The sequence below is a fragment of the Microcaecilia unicolor genome, chromosome 2 (genome assembly GCF_901765095.1).
Source record: "Microcaecilia unicolor chromosome 2, aMicUni1.1, whole genome shotgun sequence".
NCBI lineage: Eukaryota > Metazoa > Chordata > Amphibia > Gymnophiona > Siphonopidae > Microcaecilia > Microcaecilia unicolor.
Window position 1 is genome coordinate 256,158,440 of NC_044032.1, and position 18,887 is coordinate 256,177,326.

General features: G+C 46.3%; 1 protein-coding gene across 2 annotated transcripts in view; it reads left to right on the plus strand.

The window, feature by feature from the left end:
- The first annotated feature begins 650 nt into the window (after window positions 1–650).
- The window catches only part of PTPN18 (protein tyrosine phosphatase non-receptor type 18), a 133,531-nt gene continuing 115,294 nt past the window's right edge, over window positions 651–18,887 (plus strand). For both annotated transcript variants that reach the window (XM_030193974.1, XM_030193975.1), the window contains exon 1: window positions 651–856. In XM_030193974.1, the coding sequence (XP_030049834.1) occupies window positions 761–856 (96 nt within the window). In that variant the 5' untranslated portion in view covers window positions 651–760. The remainder of the gene's footprint in view (window positions 857–18,887) is intronic.

The window sequence follows — 18,887 nt, forward strand, 5'->3', positions numbered from 1 at the left end:
AATAGCCAGTTTGCAGTTTGGCACTAACTGGTTATTTTAGTGCCACTGAAAATGAGTGTTTAGCCCTGAACAAGCGATTGAACCAGCCAGGAGCCGTTTCTGGCCAGTTAAATCGCTTTGAATATTGACCCCACTAGTTTCTTGCAAATCTAATACTGGGCAGTTTTAAAAGCATCCACTCAAATTGTTTACAGAATTACTCCCAGAAGCCACATAAAAATAATCCGTGACAGAGCCAGGGATTAGAACTGATACACAGGGAGAAATGATTTCCCTGGGGTTACAGTGGCAGAGGCAGGGATTATAACTCAAGAACAATAAATAACAACCCTTAGAGTTAGGGAGATACCGTGATTTCCCTGAGGCCACAGTGGCAGGCAGGGATTAGAACTCAAGAATGATAAAAGTTAGACCTTCTAAGGTTACAAACAGCGTCAGTGACAGAGCTGGGGATCAGAGCTAAGGCAGAGAGCTTGAGAGCCTGTCACCTCCATCCAGGTCATTGGTGTCAGGGGACTGACGTGCTTCAGCCCTGGTCCGACTGCTGGCTTATCATTGGCCTGGACAGCAGGCTCGGGAGAGGTGTGGCTTTTTTGTGTGTTATTTGATCCTAGGTTTTTTTTTTTTTTTAATGCACTGCACTTCCTCATCATCATCGACTTTAGTTTCTTTTGCGGTACAGTTGAGAACAGCAGATCCAAAGGGAGCAGGAGCTTTTAGGGATCGCTGCTTGCACCCCCGAGGGTGGAAGGGGGACAAGATGAGCCAGGCGGAGGAGAACCTGAGGAGCTTCCTGAGGAGGGTGGAGTCCATGCAGCGCAAGGGCCAGGAGGCGGCACTCGCCCAGGAGTTTCAGGTGAGCCCATTACTCCTCCAGGAAGAGATCGAGCTTGTGCACAGCGCAGGGAACCTTCTCAGCCTCGACCCCCTTTACATTCCAACCCCCCCAACTTGTTTGATCCTCGGTAACAGGGCTGAAATATGCGACCCTGCTCGGTTAAATAGGGACAAACAGCTATACAGATCTCCTACTGTCTCTTTTTAGCACTGGGCTAGTAGGATTCGGAAGGAGGCTACCTCAGGTGCTTACTTTGGGGTTAGACTTGAGCAGCAATCTCTTAATTCTAACGGTGTTTGGGGGGGGGGGGGGCTGGTGTGGGATTAGTTCAATTACTCCAGGGCTTGGTCAGGGGTGCCCTCTCCTTCAGCATAGCAGGACAGGGACAGTCATGCCCTTCAACCCCAGATCACCTCCCATTAGCTGTGGTAGTCCACAGCATTGCCTGTATCTGGTGGGTTCCAGTCGTTTAAAGTTTCTGAACTCCTGGCTATCTTTCATTTTCTTTCCATTAAACTGGATTATCTCTCATTCAGTACAAAGGATGAGTGTTAAGTAACCAGAGGAAAAAAAGTTAAATTATCACATCACCAATAGTTAATTTTCAGCAATCATCCTAGAACTCCCATAGTAAGTATGGTATTGGGAGCCACAAGTTTGATTAAAAGGAGTTTTTAAGCACACCTGGTTACATATTACATACCGTGACCTCTAGAAGGGATGATGCAATTATTATGATGAGCATTAGCAGTAAATTTGAGAGGCTGAGATCATACCCTACATACCTTGGCTTAGAAGTGAGGTTCATTCCTGTCCTGGTATGTGCAAAATTAACCCATTTGGAGAAACAGCCTCTGGGAGAAAGTGATATTAGTTTGTTATAATAAAGAATAATGAGGATTATACTTCTAAGGGAAGGGCAATGTTATAGCTGTGCATGTGGGTGAAAAGTGCACACATGCTTTTCTTGAGGATTTTCAGACTGCAAATGTGTTTATGTACTTTGATATTATCCCAGGGAATTTATGCACTTACATTTTGGGTGCACAGTTTTCTGGATTGTTTTGTGTGCATAGACTTGATTTTTCAGAAATGTGCACAGAAGTGAAAACCCTGCTCATTGCAGGTTAAAGTATGCACACGTGGGCTGTACACGAGTAACTTTACCAGTATATCAGGTGGACACTTTTGTAAAACTCAGTTCCCAAGGGTAAAGCACTGGTTTACCTACATAAATAGCTTTGAAAATGACCCTCTAAGAGGGCAAATCAGTCTATATTTAGCCACCCAGGAGGCATCTATGTGGTTCCAAGCATATGTGGCTATATATCACACACATGCTGTTAGATGCAGCCACTTATGTCAGCCGTAGAACTAGTGTAAGTGCTCATATCTAAATGCTGGAGATACAGGGCTCTATCAGTGGTATAGCTAGGGGGGGCGCCAGGGGAGTGGCCGCTCCCCCAAATGGAGTTTTGCCAGCGCCTATTTTTTTCTCAACGTGTTGCATTGAAAATGTGCACCGGTGCCAGCGGAAGTCCGCTGTCGCGCTGCTTTCGCTCCCCCCGCGCCCTCAACCTGGCTCTGCTTCCTGACCCCTGATATTCAATGCCGGGCCGTTTCTGGTGACCAGCATTGAATACCCATGGGGTTTTTTTGGGGGGGCCAGCTTAAACCTAACCGGTTAATATGCAGCGCTGGCTGGTTAAGGGGTCCTTTTACAAAGGCAAGCTAGCGTTTTTAGTAGGCGCTGATTAGTGCACGCTAAACGCTAGAGATGCAACTGGAAATATAGTGCATCTCTAATGTTTAGCTTGTGCTTGTTTTTAGTGCTCGCTAAAAATGCTAGCATGCCTTTGTAAAAGAGCCCCAATTTTTATAGCGGCCAAAGCTAGGACTGCTATTTAGGTGGTCCAATTTGGCTGCTAAACTTAGTCAGCCAACACTTGAATATTTGCATGTAGCCAGCTATCTCCTGCTGAATATTAGCTGTTAGCCGGCTAAATGCTATTTAACCAGCCAGGATTAAATAGTGCTGAATATCGGCCAGATAGAATACTAGATGTTATACGCATAAGTTATACGAGTGTGAGTCCCACCCAGAAGTGAAGTCTGTGAAACTGGGATTACCTTAATCAGTGGGAATTGGATTAGAGACTCAAGTGTTTGTATTGTTAAATAATTTCTGGTCTTAAAAGAGAAAAAATGAAACCAGTTGTATTATTTCCACTAATATTGGACAATAAGTATGTTTCCAAATGAAATAAATTGACTATATACCGTTTTGGGTTTGAAGAAGCCAACCAGATGATCAGTGTGGAATAACGATTCAGATAAATAATAACTGGGGATAATCAGGTTAACACCACGTTTTCTTTATTTACTGTTGTTTAATTGATCTCCTTGTCTTGTTTCACTCTCCCTATTTTGTGGTCTAAGGAAGAGTATAGACTTACCTGAGTGAAATAATTCTTGTATCATCTTGTCTGTATTTCTGGCAAGTTATTTTAGTGCTTGTAAAAATTAAATTGTTATAAATAAAATAAAATAAAAAAATCTGCCTCCTTGAATACCCATCTGTCAAATAGGCATCATGTAAGATATGCACCTATTTGCAGAAAAGCGTCTAGGCAGAATGTTGTCATTTACATGTGCTTATGCGCCATTATTCAAAGCATGTAGGTGCCTGATCGCCGTATAAACATTAGCACCCACTACTCCCGAGAGAGTAATTCTGTGCAGGTTTTCCTGTGCATAAAGCCAGTTCTACACACAGAAAAGGCCTTTTATAAAACGACGAGGCTGTTTGTATTAGTATACGTGCTGTGCGTGGGTGCTCCCAGGAGTGGAGCAGGGGCAGAATTGTATAAAATATGCGAATACACGAGTAGATTACACCCACTCCCACCTTTATATCAGCTTCAGAGCAGGTGTAAAAGAACATGTCAGCATGTGCATGCTGTTGAAGCTGGTTCTGTCAGGTGGGGGGGGGTCAATGTTGCCTGTATAAATTAGGAATAAAATAAGTGGCTCGTTGGACTTCTCTCTTAACACCCTGTTCTAAAATCAGGCCCTACATGCATACAGTCAATAATGAATAATACTTCTGGACTCAAAGCAATAAGAGGGAAATTGTAGCAATGAAACACTCAATCTGTTATCACAAAGTATTTCTCTGTTATCACAATCAAGAGAGAAAAAAAAAAACCTTATTGTTCAAAATAACAGCCAAAAAAAAAAACCTGGTTCCTGAAAAAAAACAGCAATCTAAACATTAGTTACTGAGAAGTTCTGTGTTGATTAAATAAACCAGAGAAATGCAAATGTCAAGGGGATACATAAAGTATACACACAAACTCAAATTTATTGGAAGGAGCAAAATTAGACAACCCTAAATGCTATTATTACTGATGCTCCTAAAGTTGAAAGAACAGACACTGTGGAGGAGTATCTAATCTTTAAATATCTGATAACGTAAAGTATCTTATGGAAAACCTTATACCAGAGCTGCTATAAGAAGTAGCACAGTGGTGAGAGCAGTCCGGGTATTAGGCAACAAGGGTTCAGATCTTGTCTGTGTTCCTGCTTCTCTTTGCAAGACGTTCAGCTTCCATTAACTCAGTGAATTTAGTACGAAAGAAAACCTTTTGTAAGTAGGTCTTAGATTATAAACTGTCTGTGGTAGGGACCTGTCCACTAAACCTATGTAACTCAGCTTCAGCTACCAATGAAAAGACATGAACTCAATCCAATAAAATAGATAACAGAAGATGAAGAATAATCACCCAGTAATATCGATTGTGTGCTGCCATGGGGGAGGCTTGGGGTTTTACTCTCAGCATGAGGCAACAATGCTGTAGAGATAGTAATGTGAATAACATAGTAGATGACGGCAGAAAACGACCTGCACGGTCCATCTAGTCTGCCCAACAAAATAAACTCATATGTGCTACTTTTTGTGTATACCTTACCTTGATTTGTATCTGCCATTTTCAGGGCACAGACCGTAGAAGTCTGCCCAGCACTAGCCCCGCCTCCCAACCACCAGCCCCGCCTCCCAACCACCAGCCCCGCCTCCCAACCTCAGCTAAGCTTCTGAGGATCCATTCCTTCTGAACAGGATTCCTTTATGTTTATCCCACGCATGAAGAGTCAGAGTGATTGCACAATGGAGACACCTATTGGCTGCACCTAGGAACTGAGTTCCCAAGAGAGCTGTGGTCTGTGGCCTATGGCCAGGGACTGTCTATGTGGGTCTCCAGTGCTTAGGGGTCTATTTCCCCTCAAAATCGTTTTGGCATGCACTTCCCAGCTGTCCAATCTCAACTGACAACAGAAGTGTCAAGCTGTGGCACAATGGATCTATTGCTTCCCTAACCTGTTCTTCCTGCTACTGATGCCTCTCTTGCCCACACAATTTACAACTCAGCAGGGGCATAGGCATTTCTTCACTCAACAAGTAATTAATCTCTGGAATTTGTTGCCAGAGAATGTGGTAAAAGCAGTTATCTTAGCAGAGTTTGATTTTGATAATTTCCCAAACGAAAAGTCCATAATCCATTATTAAGATGGACTTGGGGAAATCCACTGCTTAGGATAAACAGCATAAAATCTGTTTTACTGTTCTGGGATCTTGCCAGGTACTTGTTAACTGGATTGGCCACTGTTGGACACAGGATACTAGACTTGATGGACATTCGGTCCCAGTATGGCATTGTTTATGTTCTTATGCCCCAACCATGGTCAGTATGGGTTACTATAGCTGGCAGTGGTGCTGAACCCCTGCAGCAGAAGAGATCCAGGAGCCTCGGCCTTCCTCGATGTTTGACCAGTGCAGCATGCACGTTAAAACATCATAGGCTGAATGTCCCATTCAGGTCCTGCCACAAGCACACAGTGCCAGCCAAACATAGGGGAAGGCAGAGCAACAGGGAGCACAGTGACAGACTCCCTCCGCTGACAGCAGGAGTGGATGCTGGTGATGATTGGAAGATGCTGGCAGCTGGCTGGAGAGAAGAGGGGAGGATAGAGCAGATGGTGAGGAAAAGAGAGAGGCAAGGCAAATGCTGAGGGAAGGAGGGGGGAGAAGATGTCTTCTGTTTTGAATCTAACAAGAGTCTGCATTTATACATGTAAAATTCGGGCACATTTTGAACTCTGGATGGAATTTTTCTTGGAATTTTCAAGTACACATTGGTTAATTATAGACTCTTGAGTTAATTTAAGAAATTGTGTAACAGAATGGAGGAATGAGGTGGATGATTAGAAACTCTGGCAAGAGCTGGCTCTCTGTAACAACTTTTGTGATATCTCTTTCCCAATTACCCAACATTTCTTTAATTTATCAATATTTCTTAATATTTGTGATGATTATTATTATTTTTTTTATTATTATTTGAACTGTGTTGGATTGGTTTTACAGCTTTTCTGTTTTTTTATTTTATTTTAATTTCAAGTTATTTTTGGCATTTAAAACACATAAAATTGTTATGGGAGGTCATATTTTTTGCTTTCAGGATGTTTTATATAGGTCTTCATGTGGAGTAGGTGTCCGCTTAAGGCAGCAGAATTGGGGGGGGGGGGGCGGCAGTGCAGCTTCAGCCCTCTTCCCTTCACTCTGCCAGGCCTGCCACTGCTGCTTAAAACATACCACCTCCTCCAGGCCCAAAACTGTAAGAAGACTGCTGTATGAGACCTTAAGGCACAAACCCATGTTCAAGCACTGCCATATCCCTCTCACCTCTGCATAGTGCTCAATCTTCTTACAGCTTGGGCCTGGCAGGAGGTAGGGTAGCAGTAGTAGGCGTAGTAAGGAAAAGGGGGGAAATTTTGGAATGGGGTGGATGTAGGAAAGAGGAGATGGGATTCTGGGCACCTGAGGGAGTATAGAAGAGATACTGACTAACTGGGGTGAGGGGGCATAGAAGGGAAGGGAAGATTCTGGCCACTAGGGGCAGGGGAGATAAGAAGGAGAATGGGAGATGCCGCCTATGTGTAAAGAAGGGAAGGGAAATGCGAGGCTATGAGAGGCTAGAACCATAAGCTGCTCCTGAGGCACAGGTGAAAGTTCACTTGGGTTGCCAGATACCCTTGAGCCAGCCCTGATTGGTTCATCATGTTTATGTTTATTTTGAAACTTGCTCTATCACCAGTCTTGGCCACAACCAAGTTGAGGCGATATACATAGTTAGAATTTAAAAAAGAGGAAATAGAAACCAAACTTCATTAATAAATAGTAAATACCTAATCACTCCAGAGAAAGAAAACACTCACACCATTGGAGAGATACATAAGGTCAGTGGTCCTGCTGGTGCTGACGTCACCCAAGATTACCAAATGTCACAGTAAATAAATGAGTCTTCAGGTTAGCTCTAAACTGTTTATACAATGATTCTGACCGTACGTCAAGGGGTAACTTGTTCCAAAGACTGGGGGCTGAAAAGAAAAATGCACTGTCTTGTTGATTCCCACCGGGCGCATGAGGGGCCCATGAGAACCAATCTGTGATCATTAATAGAGCCCAGTAAGCAAAGGGGAGCATAGGAACCTTTAAAGCTGAAAGATAATGAGATGTTATCACTTCAGATGAGGTTTTAGAACAATGGTCGGGATATTGTGTGTTGAATTGTTTGGTCTGTCTTTATATAGCAGACTTTTCTCTGGTCAATTAAAATTAAGATGTAGGATACTGTCTCTTGAGACAGCTTTGATGTGGAAGGATGTATGCGATTAGTCTTGGTAAGAGCTTGAAATAATTGAGTTTAAAATATCTAAAGTATCATCCACAGAGCATGACATCTTTTGTCGGGTGCATTCTAAGGCATTGTAACTCTCAGTTCTCAGACCTGTATGCCTAATGCCCACCTGTGTTAGGCCCCCTCCAAAAATGTCAGTTGTGGGCGGCTCTGCCATTGCAGATCAGATCAGCTGTTGTACCTGTGCGGTGTTTGTAGATTTCTATAGCACACTGTGCTTCAAAAAGCTGTGACCCAGGATTAGATGGGAAAGTGGGGAGGAGGAGCAATTGGGGATGCAAGGGGGGGGATGGGGGAATAAGAACTTGAATAGGGATTCCGTGGAGTTGGGGGACTCGCAATCAGCATACAGAAAGTGAGAGCACCACCAGTTTTCAATGTGCTCGTGATGCTGGTACAGGCTGGGGAAGCAGCTGGCAGCAACATGGGCTCCAAAGTAACCCTTTCCCTCTAATCCATCCCTGCTGCTCCTCAAGCTTGACCCCCTCTCTCACTGTCTCTTCCCCTTTTTGCTTAGGCTGGGCCACGGCCACTCTTCCCTCCAGGGCCGCCGAGAGACTAGGCCGGGCCCGGGGCAAGGCCGCCCCTGTCACTCCCCCCGCCGCTGCAGTCCGCAGTCTCACCTGCCTGCCTCCACAGCTCCCGGCCCCCTGCATTCAAGGTGGCAGTCGCAGATCGCCTCTCTTCTGGCGTTCCCTCCCTGTGTCCCACCCTCGTCTGATGTAACGTCCAGTTTCCGCGAGGGCAGGACACAGGGAGGGAAAGCCTGAAGGGAGGCAATCTACTACTACTACTACTACTTAACATTTCTAGAGCACTACTGTGACTGCCGCTTCGAATGCAGGGGGCCCGGAGCTGAGGAGGCAGGCAGGTGAGACCGAGAACTGCAGCGCCGGTGGCCTGACCCCGGCGCTGGGCCCCCCTTGGAGGCCTGGGGAATTTTGTCCCCCCTGCCCCCCCTCTCTGCAACCCTGCTTCCCTCTAAGCTGAGCAGAAGTCCTCCACGTACAGTCCTGCCAGTGGGGGAGTTCTGTTTCAGTATTATATTTTCAATAGCGAGGGACAGTCAAGCTCTGCAGGACTCTTGGAACCAGTTAGGACTCCCGCTTAGCTTAGAAGGAACAGTGGCCACAGCACTGTAAAACGGGGGAAAACCCAGACACTTAGAAAAAGGCTGATTGTGCTGTTAGCTGGAAACCCAAAGAAGAAGAAAACTGATGAACCAAAACGTCATATGTGTATGCTCTGAATATTAACCAAAAGCTTTATAAGGAGTGATCTGTGCCCACAGACTCCCTGTGGATGAGCTCTCTGCAACTTCTCCCTCCGCCTGTCCCAGTCTACCACAAGGCCACCGCTTAAAGTCTTGGCAGCCATTTTGAAGCGGCAGCAGCAAGCAAGTCAGTGGAAGTGGGCAGGAAAGAGTGGAGTTCTTTCCTGCCCTGAAGTGGCCATCACTAAACCACCAGGGCACATGAAGGTTCATTCAGGAAGGGCACCCTGAGGCCCACACGCCAGCCAGCCCACCTGCCCAGAAACCTGGACAAATGGGCAGGCTGGAAAAAAATCGCCCTGACCCCCAACAGCCCTCTGAAAAGGAGGACATGTCCCGGGAAATCCGGATGTATGTAGGATGATGATGTTGGGGGAAGGGGTTTCAAAGGTGTAACCAGCTAAAGGATGTGGGGGGGGGGGGGGGGCAAGGGTTTGCAGAAGGATAAGAAAGCTGAGAGAGACAAACAGCAGAATTTATTGCTCCACTCAGATTTCTCACTTTTCTGCAAACTTCCCATCCTGTTATCTTACACCTGGTTGCATGCAGACAGGTCTGCTGAGTGGGGGAGGGGGAGGAAGCTAAATTGAGTTTTCGCCTCAGTGGGTAGCCAGCTCTGTCACTGTGCAACCTTTCTTTGAAAGTCAATGGTTTGTAATCCACTCAGGTGGCAGGGAAAGCTCCTGGATGAATCAGTCCTGTGTCTATGTCAAAGTTTTGTGCTGTTTAAAATTTGCATCAGTGACCTACCAGAAGGCGTCATGGAAATGTCTCAGAGTGGATGGCATTGCCTTGTCCTCTCAGTTCAAAATGCTCTGGGTTGAGGGATGCTCAGAATGCTGATATGTCCATCATGATAGACTGTCAACATTGCTGTTGTCTCATTTTGAGTGTCACCAAAACAGAGTCCAGCATATTTCCTTCATGCCAACTTTGTGAATGGCCACAGATCTAAATCTTGGGTGTCACACTGGAACACAGCCTGTCATGCAACAACACCTGTCTAAACCAGCAGCAAAGATCGAGATGAGAAACAGCACATGAGGAGCGATACGAGGAGTGAATGCTCAAACTACGGCCTTCTCTTGTCTTTTGGTATTCTGTTGCAGAATATTGTGCACCAACATGGACCTAAACATCTCATGCAAAACTAGTTGACATTCAGTGGCATGAAATCATACAAATTGTCTCTGGCGCTTTGTGCCCACGCCACCTCCATGGTTACCTGTGCTGTCCAGCAGTGCAGGCACAAGGTTGCATCAACAAAGTTTGAGGCTAGTGTGCAGTTCTTACATTCAGCCTCTTGCTATTTATTGCCTTGTCTTTGTATTGAGCTGTCCCTACTTTCACCTGACACCATTCTAGAAGCCAGATGGAGAGAGTAGTAAAATTAATACGAATCGGAGAAAATGTTTCTTCACGTGACGTGTAATTAAACTCTGGAATTCGTTGCCAGAGAATGTGGTAAAGGTGATTAGCTTAGCGGGGTTTTAAAAGGGTCTGGCCGGCTTCCTAAAGGAAAAGTCCATAGACCATTATTAAATTGACTTGGGGAAAATCCACTGCTTATTTCTAGTGTTGCAGGAATTGAGATAGGAATTTGTGATACTTCAGGAGTCAGACAACACACACCAGAATGAGAGAAAAATCTTCTTTATTTGCCAGCAAACAAAGCAGGACATCAGTTCTAGCTCTCTTCTCCTCCTTCTCAGCTCTCTGGGTCTTTCTCTCAGCTCTCTGTGTCTTTGTCTCAGCTCTCTGTCTCAGCTCTCTTCTTATGCTGTCTTCTCCTTCTTCTGTCTGTTCCTTCTGTCCTTCTCTTTCTGCTGAGCTCCTTCTGACGTAAACTGCTTCTGCTCCTACTTAAATAGGGTCCTAAGCCCTCCTCCTAGCCTAGCCCCCTTTACTCCCAATTGGTTAAGAAATTGATTGGCTACCTTGCCTCAACCAATCATTACTTTTGAAATATCAGTTACATAGGTTCCAGACATCCTAAACTGACCTGTGACCTGGGGCCCCTTAAGCCAGACATTTGGTCTCCAGTCTCTTACATGTTATTATGATTGATTTCTCATATTCCTAGTACTAACTGCTAACTAAACTCTGGCATTCATTAAAGGGGTCAAAAGCCAATCTTACTTAATAGCATACATATCAGGTTATTACTTCCAGGAGGCCAGTCCTACACTTAGCTATAATTAATCAAGGAGAAGAGAGCTGACTAGTCCTGACCTCTTCACCTATCAGCTTATACATTGAACCAGCCAGAACTATGGCTAAGTCAAACCACATGTTGATCTCCTCAATGCAGTCCTTGCTTGACCTCTTAAACAGCAGACAAAGAGTAATACAGAATTTAACAGATATTCTACACAGACACAAACCTTATTAATTTACACAGAATCAGTATTTCTTATAAGACATATTCTAAATATCAAAAACTTGTAAATACTAATCTATTGCCTCTCTCTCTCTAAATAGTATTTTCTATCTAAGCATTTTAAACTACAATTAATCATATGTCTGGCTCATTCCTTTATTCATTCATAATAGTTTACAGCTGTGCCAGCTAGCATTGGCAATTCACAAGGGACAGAGTTTCATTTCTCACTGACCTTTCCTAACCTTAGCTCGACAGCTAGAGTTCAATATAATCTGAACCATCTGGCATACCTTCACTTCACTTACAAAGTAAAAGTTGAAATTTGAAATAAGAATTCAATTCAAATACCAAGCTTTTAACAGAATTAACCCTTCATATGATTTCTTATATATGATTATGCCCATGGCTGCTTCATTCCCCCCTTTGAGACTAAAATCAGCTTATGCAGAGATAAGTCTCACAACTCAAACTCTGGAGATTATAGTGATCCTAACTAGGAATAGACTTGTGAATCACCATTACCCTACTTGTTAAGGTCCGACGGCATACTGCCGAAGCACATGAGGCCAGGAAACAAAACAAAAACCCTGCTAAAACTAAGACTATTAGGGAAATGAACAAGGGACGTATCCAGGAGGTCAATGACCACCACCAGGAGGTAAGGTCTAATCCTCCTCGGTAATCCTCCACATTAAGGCTAGCCAACTGTAGGACTTTATCCATGGCATGCCTAACTACATGCGTCCTATTTATGACAATAGTACAGCACTCTGAAGAATTTAGCACTGTGCAGAGACCACCCTGGGCTGCAAAGAGGTAGTCAAGGCCCATACGATTATACCTAGAAACTATACTTAATTCATTAATTTGATCCTGCAATGCATTGACTACCACATTCAGCTCATGAACTAAAACATGGAGTAGGGATTGAAGTCTCCGGGTAGCCATACCTAGTTCAGTAATACCCGCTACCGGGCCTCCAATTGGAATCCAGGCCGTGGCAGAAAGGGCTACAAGTCTCTTTTTAGTCAGAGGATAAGTAGAATTAATATACTGGAGGGCTAATTCAATCGCCTCATCCTCTGTGGCAACGGAGGAGGGTAAGGACAAAGCCTCTCGCTTAGAGCGGTGCGGGGATAGTGGCTTAAGAGGAATAACTTTAGGAAAATAATTCAAGGTTACCAATACACAAAAATTATATGTAGGGGGAAGAATCATGTGGAGGACATTATCACAGAGCCAGTAATGACCAAGGAGAGGGTGAGGAAAGTTCCCAATAAATGTTGGCTCAGGCTGGACAGGGTACTTAGGGTGCCCATAATGCGAGCCCCTATCCCAGGGGGAACGAAGACGAAATGGAGACTTTGCACACCATAGGCGCCAATCCCCAATTGTGACAGGCTGCTCATTTGTTAGTAACTCTTCATACCCCGGGGACTTATGAAAGTAGAAAATAAGCTTGGACACTATAGTCTTCTCAGTGGTACGCTTAGGAGCCAGATAATCACCTGGGTCATAATCTACAGGTATGGTAGCAGGGCACATAGGAGTACCTGGAGAAACTATCCACACAGATTCTCCTTTTTCTGGGAGAACATTAGTATAGTTACAGGGAATGGGAAGAACAGTTGAGATGCTTCTTGTTAAACAAAACACTCCAGAGGCTGGATAGGGAGACGTAAAAACTGGCCTTAGAGAAGATTCAGAGGGGGAAGTAGCATTATAAAAGGACCACCAAGTATAATCCTGGCTCCAAGGGCCTGAACTCGAAAAATAGGGAGGTATAAGAGCTGGGAGTTGCACAGGGACAGGAACAGCTGGGACATCTGTAGTATAAGGAGAAAATCGAGAACACACAATACAAGGGGAAGTAATCTTTGCCTGGCTAATTAGTTCCTGGACAGAGTGTAACCAAAGGTTGGAGCGAGTTGGGGTATTAGGAACAAGGAGGCAAGGAGTAGAAAACAACAAAAGCATCCAAACTACTAACATTTTCTCTCTTCCTAATCTAAAACAAATACAGCAAACTAATTAAGCAATAATATTTCAACAGTCTGTGCTAATCACAGATTATTCTCATATAGTGTTCTCAGTCTTTGAGTTCTTATACCAGTTGGGATAGACCCTCAACTGACAAGGATCAAGCTTTCAAATTCCAAGAAAGCCAGAATCTGGACAGAAAGAGTCTCAGTATGAAGCCGAAGTTCAGCAGCTCCTGCAGTATGCAGTTGACCCTTCTTTTCAGCTAGTAGATTCTTTGGTTCGGGTCAGGCGCAACTTCAATGGCTCCGCTGGATCTCTTTCTGCTCTCCACTGTCTAGGCTCCGTCTGATCCGTGCTGGGCTCAGTCTGGTCAGCAGACTTAATTCGAGACCAATGGACCCATGGAGTAATCCCTGCGACCTTCACAGCTGTAGGAGTAGAAAGCAAAACAGTAAAAGGTCCTTTCCATCGGGGCCCCAAAGGCTGAAGCCTCCAATCTTTCACCCAAACTCTATCCCCTGGCAGGAAGGAATGTACCTGAGCCTGGAAGGGGACAGGGTTTATTTCTCTCACATAAGACTGAAGCTCAGAAATTATCTTACCCAGGAGGGCTACCTGCTCCTGCACCTGGGCAGACCCTAAAATCCCTATGTCTCCCTTAATTCCCTGTAAAATGGCTGGGGGCTTCCCATACACAATTTCAAAGGGAGAGAGGGCTGTTCCTTTAGTTGGGGTGCATCGGAGGCGAAAGAGGGCTAGTGGCAATGCCTGTGGCCATTTCAATTGGGTTTCCTGACAAATCTTTGCTAGGCTATTTTTCAAGGTTCTGTTTGCCCGCTCAACCTGCCCTGAACTCTGGGGACGATAGGCACAATGCAATTTCCAGGTAATGCGCAATGCGCGGGACAGGGCCTGAAGTGTAGCTTCAACAAAGGCGGGACCATTATCTGAACCTATGGCAAGGGGCAGTCCATACCTGGGGATGACATCCCTAAGGAGAGCTCGAGCTACTTCTGTGGCTTTCTCAGTGACTGTAGGATATGCTTCCACCCACCCAGAAAAGGTACAAACCATAACTAAGAGGTATCGGAGCCTACCACTCCTGGGCATTTCTGTGAAGTCTATAACTAGGGACTCAAAGGGTGTTAGTCCTCTAGACTGAACTCCTGGTGGAATACGGGGTCCCTGACGGGCATTATTCTGGGCACAGAGAGTACATCGGGCAGAGGCAGTGGCAACCAGACTATCCAATCCTTCCAGCACCACTACTCGATTGAGTAGGCGGGCTAGTGCTGTTTTCCCTAAGTGTGATAGGTCATGAGCTTGAGACACTACAGGCCAAGCTAGGTGGCGTGGCACCAGAACTCTGGTATCAGGGAGATGTAACCAGCCATCAGGTCTCCTTACTGCACCTTCTTCTTGAGCCCATTTCTCTTCCATTTGGGTATACATAGGTGTCCATTCTTGCAATCGGATTTGGAACAGGGGGGTCACAGTACTTGCTGGGGGTCCTCGAGCAGCTTCCTTGGCCACCCGATCAGCATGGCGGTTCCCTCGGGCCACTGGAGTATCTACCCTTTGGTGTCCCCTGCAGTGAATGACAGCTACCTTCTTGGGGGCCCAAACAGCCTCTAGCAGCTGAAGTATTTCAGGTCCATACTTAACAGGTTGGCCTGCAGCATTTATGAGTCCCTTTTCCTTATACAAAGCTCCATGAGCATGTAGGGTTGTGAAGGCATACTTAGAATCAGTATAAATGTTGGTCACCAGTCCTGCTGCTAACTCCAGAGCTCGTATGAGGGCCACAAGTTCTGCTTTCTGGGCTGAAGTTCCTTGGGGCAGGGCTCTTGCTTCTATCACCTTGTCTTCTGTCACCACAGCATAGCCTGCCAGTCGCTTGGAGTTCTCCACATAACTGCTTCCATCTGTAAAATAAATTACATCTGGGTCCCTCCACGGAACATCTTTAAGATCTGGTCGACTGGAGTACACTTCATCCATGGTTTGGATACAGTCATGATCCGGTGGTCCCTCAGATGCTGGCAAAAGAGTAGCAGGATTGAATGTAGCCACTGTTTCCAGGTGTATCCGTGGATTCTCACACAAGCTGGCTTGGTACTTAACCATACGGTTATTTGTAAACCAGTGGTTGCCCTTATACTCCATGAGGGTGAGAACTGCATGGGGGACTTTAACAACCAGTTCTTGCCCCAAGGTCAACTTATCAGCTTCCTGGACCAGTAAGGCTGTTGCTGCAATGGCCCTCATGCAGGCTGGCCATCCTTTAGCCACTCCATCCAGCTGTTTAGACAGGTATGCAACAGGCCTCTGCCAGGATCCCATCATCTGGGTCAGCACACCCAGAGCAACCCCCTGTCGCTCATGGACATACAATGAGAAAGGTTTCTCCACATCAGAAAGGCCTAACGCAGGGGCTTGGAGTAGGGCTTTCTTTATGGCAATGAAGGATTGTTGAGCAGTAGGTCCCCATTCAAATGGTTCCTTTTCACCCCCCTTTGTGGCTTGGTAAAGGGGTTTCGCCATCAATGCAAAATTTGGAATCCAAATTCTGCAGAATCCAGCTGCTCCCAGGAATTCCCTAACTTCTCTTCTGGACTTGGGTTGGGGAATTGCAGCAACTGCTTGCTTCCTACTAGCATCCAGTCTCCGACTTCCCTGGGAAATACAAAAGCCCAGATACTTCACTTCTGACTGACAAAGTTGGGCCTTTGAGCGTGAGACCTTATAGCCTGCATCCAAGAGTAGCTCCAGCAATTCTCTGGTAGCCTCAAAACACTCTTCCTGGGTCACTGCTGCAATCAGGAGGTCATCTACATACTGGAGTAAAACTCGCCTGGAAGGCTCAGATTTAAAAGTCTTAAGGTCTTGCCCTAGGGCTGTCCCAAAAATGGTGGGGGAATTCTTGAACCCCTGTGGCAGGCGGGTCCATGTATACTGAAGCTTCCTTCCTGTTACTGGGTTTTCCCATTGAAAGGCAAAAAGCAATTGACTGGCTGGGGCCACCCGAATACAAAAGAAGGCATCTTTTAGGTCTAGTGTTGTGAAATGGGTAGCTCCAGAAGGTATCAATCCTAGCAGGACATATGGATTAGGCACTACAGGGTGTAATGAAATAGTGGATTTGTTAACCACTCGTAAGTCTTGGACTGGCCGGTAGTCCTCAGTCCCTGGCTTCTGAACTGGCAATAGTGGCGTATTCCATGGAGACTGGCAAGGACGAATAATTCCATGGGATAACAGACGATTCAAATGTGCTTGAATCCCTTCCAGAGCCTTTCTGGGAATTGGGTATTGGCGAAGATGGATTGGCCGGGCATTTGGAAGTAAGTCTACATGTACAGGAGGAATATTTCGGGCCAACCCTGGGGGATTATCTTCTGCCCATACCCCACTGACCTGAAAGCTGTCTGCCAGGGGTAGGTCAACTTGGCCCTGCGACTGATGCAGCCGCCATTCTTCTTCAAGAGGGCAGCAGAAACTCAATATACCCTTAGGGCTGGATATCGGGGGCCGAAAGGAGACTGAAGTCTGGCCATCAGAGTCAAAGGAAATTTGGGCCCTAAGCTTGGACAGCAGGTCTCGGCCTAACAAAGGGATTGGACAGTCTGGCATATACAGGAATTCATGAGTGACTATGTGTGAGCCTAATTGGCATCTACGGGTTGTCAGGAAAGGCCTCCGGTTCTGCACCCCCGTGGCTCCCACCACTCGGACAGTTTTTCCAGACACAGGCGCTAATCGCTCCGTCACAACAGAATGTTCAGCTCCTGTATCAATCATGAATGGAATTGAGCGGCTCCCTATAGTTAACTTGACCATAGGTTCCTGGGAGCCCAGTTTGTAGGAACCCGGTCTGTCCTATTCGTCCCATTCTGCCATCTCGGCTATCCCGATGATGTCAGATTCAGGAGGCTCATATCTTCCCTCTCGAACTCGGCCTCGGCTTCCTCGATCTCCTGGTCCCCTTCTCAGTCCCTGGCGCCTCTGGGGGCATTCATCTTTCCAGTGCCCTCTTTCCTTACAATAGGCACACTGGTCCCTCTCCAATCTTGGTCTGGGATTCTCCCCCCTTGGCCGGGATTGATTGAAGGAATCTCGGGGCCTGACTGGTGGTCCGGGGTCCCACTTTGGCTTCCCATTAGCTAGAGGTCGACCTCGGTTAAGGGTGGAATTAGTAATGGCTGCCGCTAAAAGGTCGGCCTTCTTCTGCATCTTCCGGTCAGCCTCTCGGCGCACCTCCTGATCTCTATTAATGAAAACCTTGGTTGCGATCTCAATTAGCTGGGTGGTATTCATCCCTGCGAATCCCTCCTGACGCTGCAACTTCTTCCGGATATCTGGCATACTCTGGGCCACCAATGCACTATTCACCATTCTCTGATTTTCTTGGGCTTCAGGGTCAAATGGGGTGTATGTTCTGTAGGCTTCAATTAGTCGCTCTAGAAAGGCCCCAGGGGATTCAGTTGCCCCTTGGAGAATTTCAGAGACCTTTGCCAGATTAATGGGCCTCTTTATGCCTTTCCTCATACCTTCCAGCAAGTCCCGGCAATAGCCAGACAACAGTTCATAGTGCTGCCCATCATTTGGATCCCAATCTGGAGCTGCGCGAGGAAACCGAGCTCTAACCCATCCCTCTGGGTCCTGTGTCCCCCCGGGGACACGCTCTCGCGTGATGGCCTCAGCATTTTGCAAAATCTTCCGCCTCTCCTCAGTTGTGAAGAGGGTCAGGAGAAGTTGTTGACAATCAGTCCAGGTTGGGTTATGGGTGGCCATAATGCTAGCCACTAGGTCCACCACTGCCTGAGGCTTTTCAGTATAAGAGGGGTAATGCGTCTTCCAATTCAGGAGATCGGTGGTTGTGAAGGGTACATACTGATAGGCCTGTGCCTGTATAACCTGACCCTGATTATTAGGATCCGGTCGAGTGGTAGTTACCTGACGAAGTGGCAGAACTCTCGAGGAGGTGGGAATGGAACCTGAGGTAGAGCTAGGAGCTACCCTCCTATCATGCTCAAAGGTGATTGCAGCAGGTCTAACCCATTCAGTGGAGGTATGTTGAACCCCTGAGGGATGGGGAGGGGTACTCATAGACTGAGAGGTGGTCACAGGTGAGTCAGTCCATTGAAAGGGATGCCGGGCCCCTGATGAGTGGGTAGGGGTATTAGAGGGAGAGGCTGGGCTGTCAGGAGTTGAGGAGTCAGGGAGTGGAACCCAAAGCGGGTCTTCAGAGGTTAACAGGAGAGGATTTGGCACAGAAGGGTAGAGGCCAGGTGAAAAGTCCAACCTAGGATGTGGTGGGGTTCGCACAGAAGAGGAACTATCCGGAGAAGCCTGTACTGGAGAAGCTTGGGCTGGACGGCGTGGATCTCTGGGGGTGGCACGGAACCCCAACAATGGGCCATAAGGTGGTGGCTCAAGGTCTGAGGGGTCATCAGAGAGTATGGGTTTCTCAGACAGGGTAGGGGCGGAAGCCACTGATTGGGTGGTAAGCTTCCTAGGGCTCTTTCCCTCTTCTAGTTTAGATTTTCTAATCTTTCTTTGAACACGGCCTAACATAAATTTTACTGGGGATCCCATATAAGTTTTTAACCAGGAGGGAGGGTCAGTCACAAGGCTGTCCCAGGAATCTATATA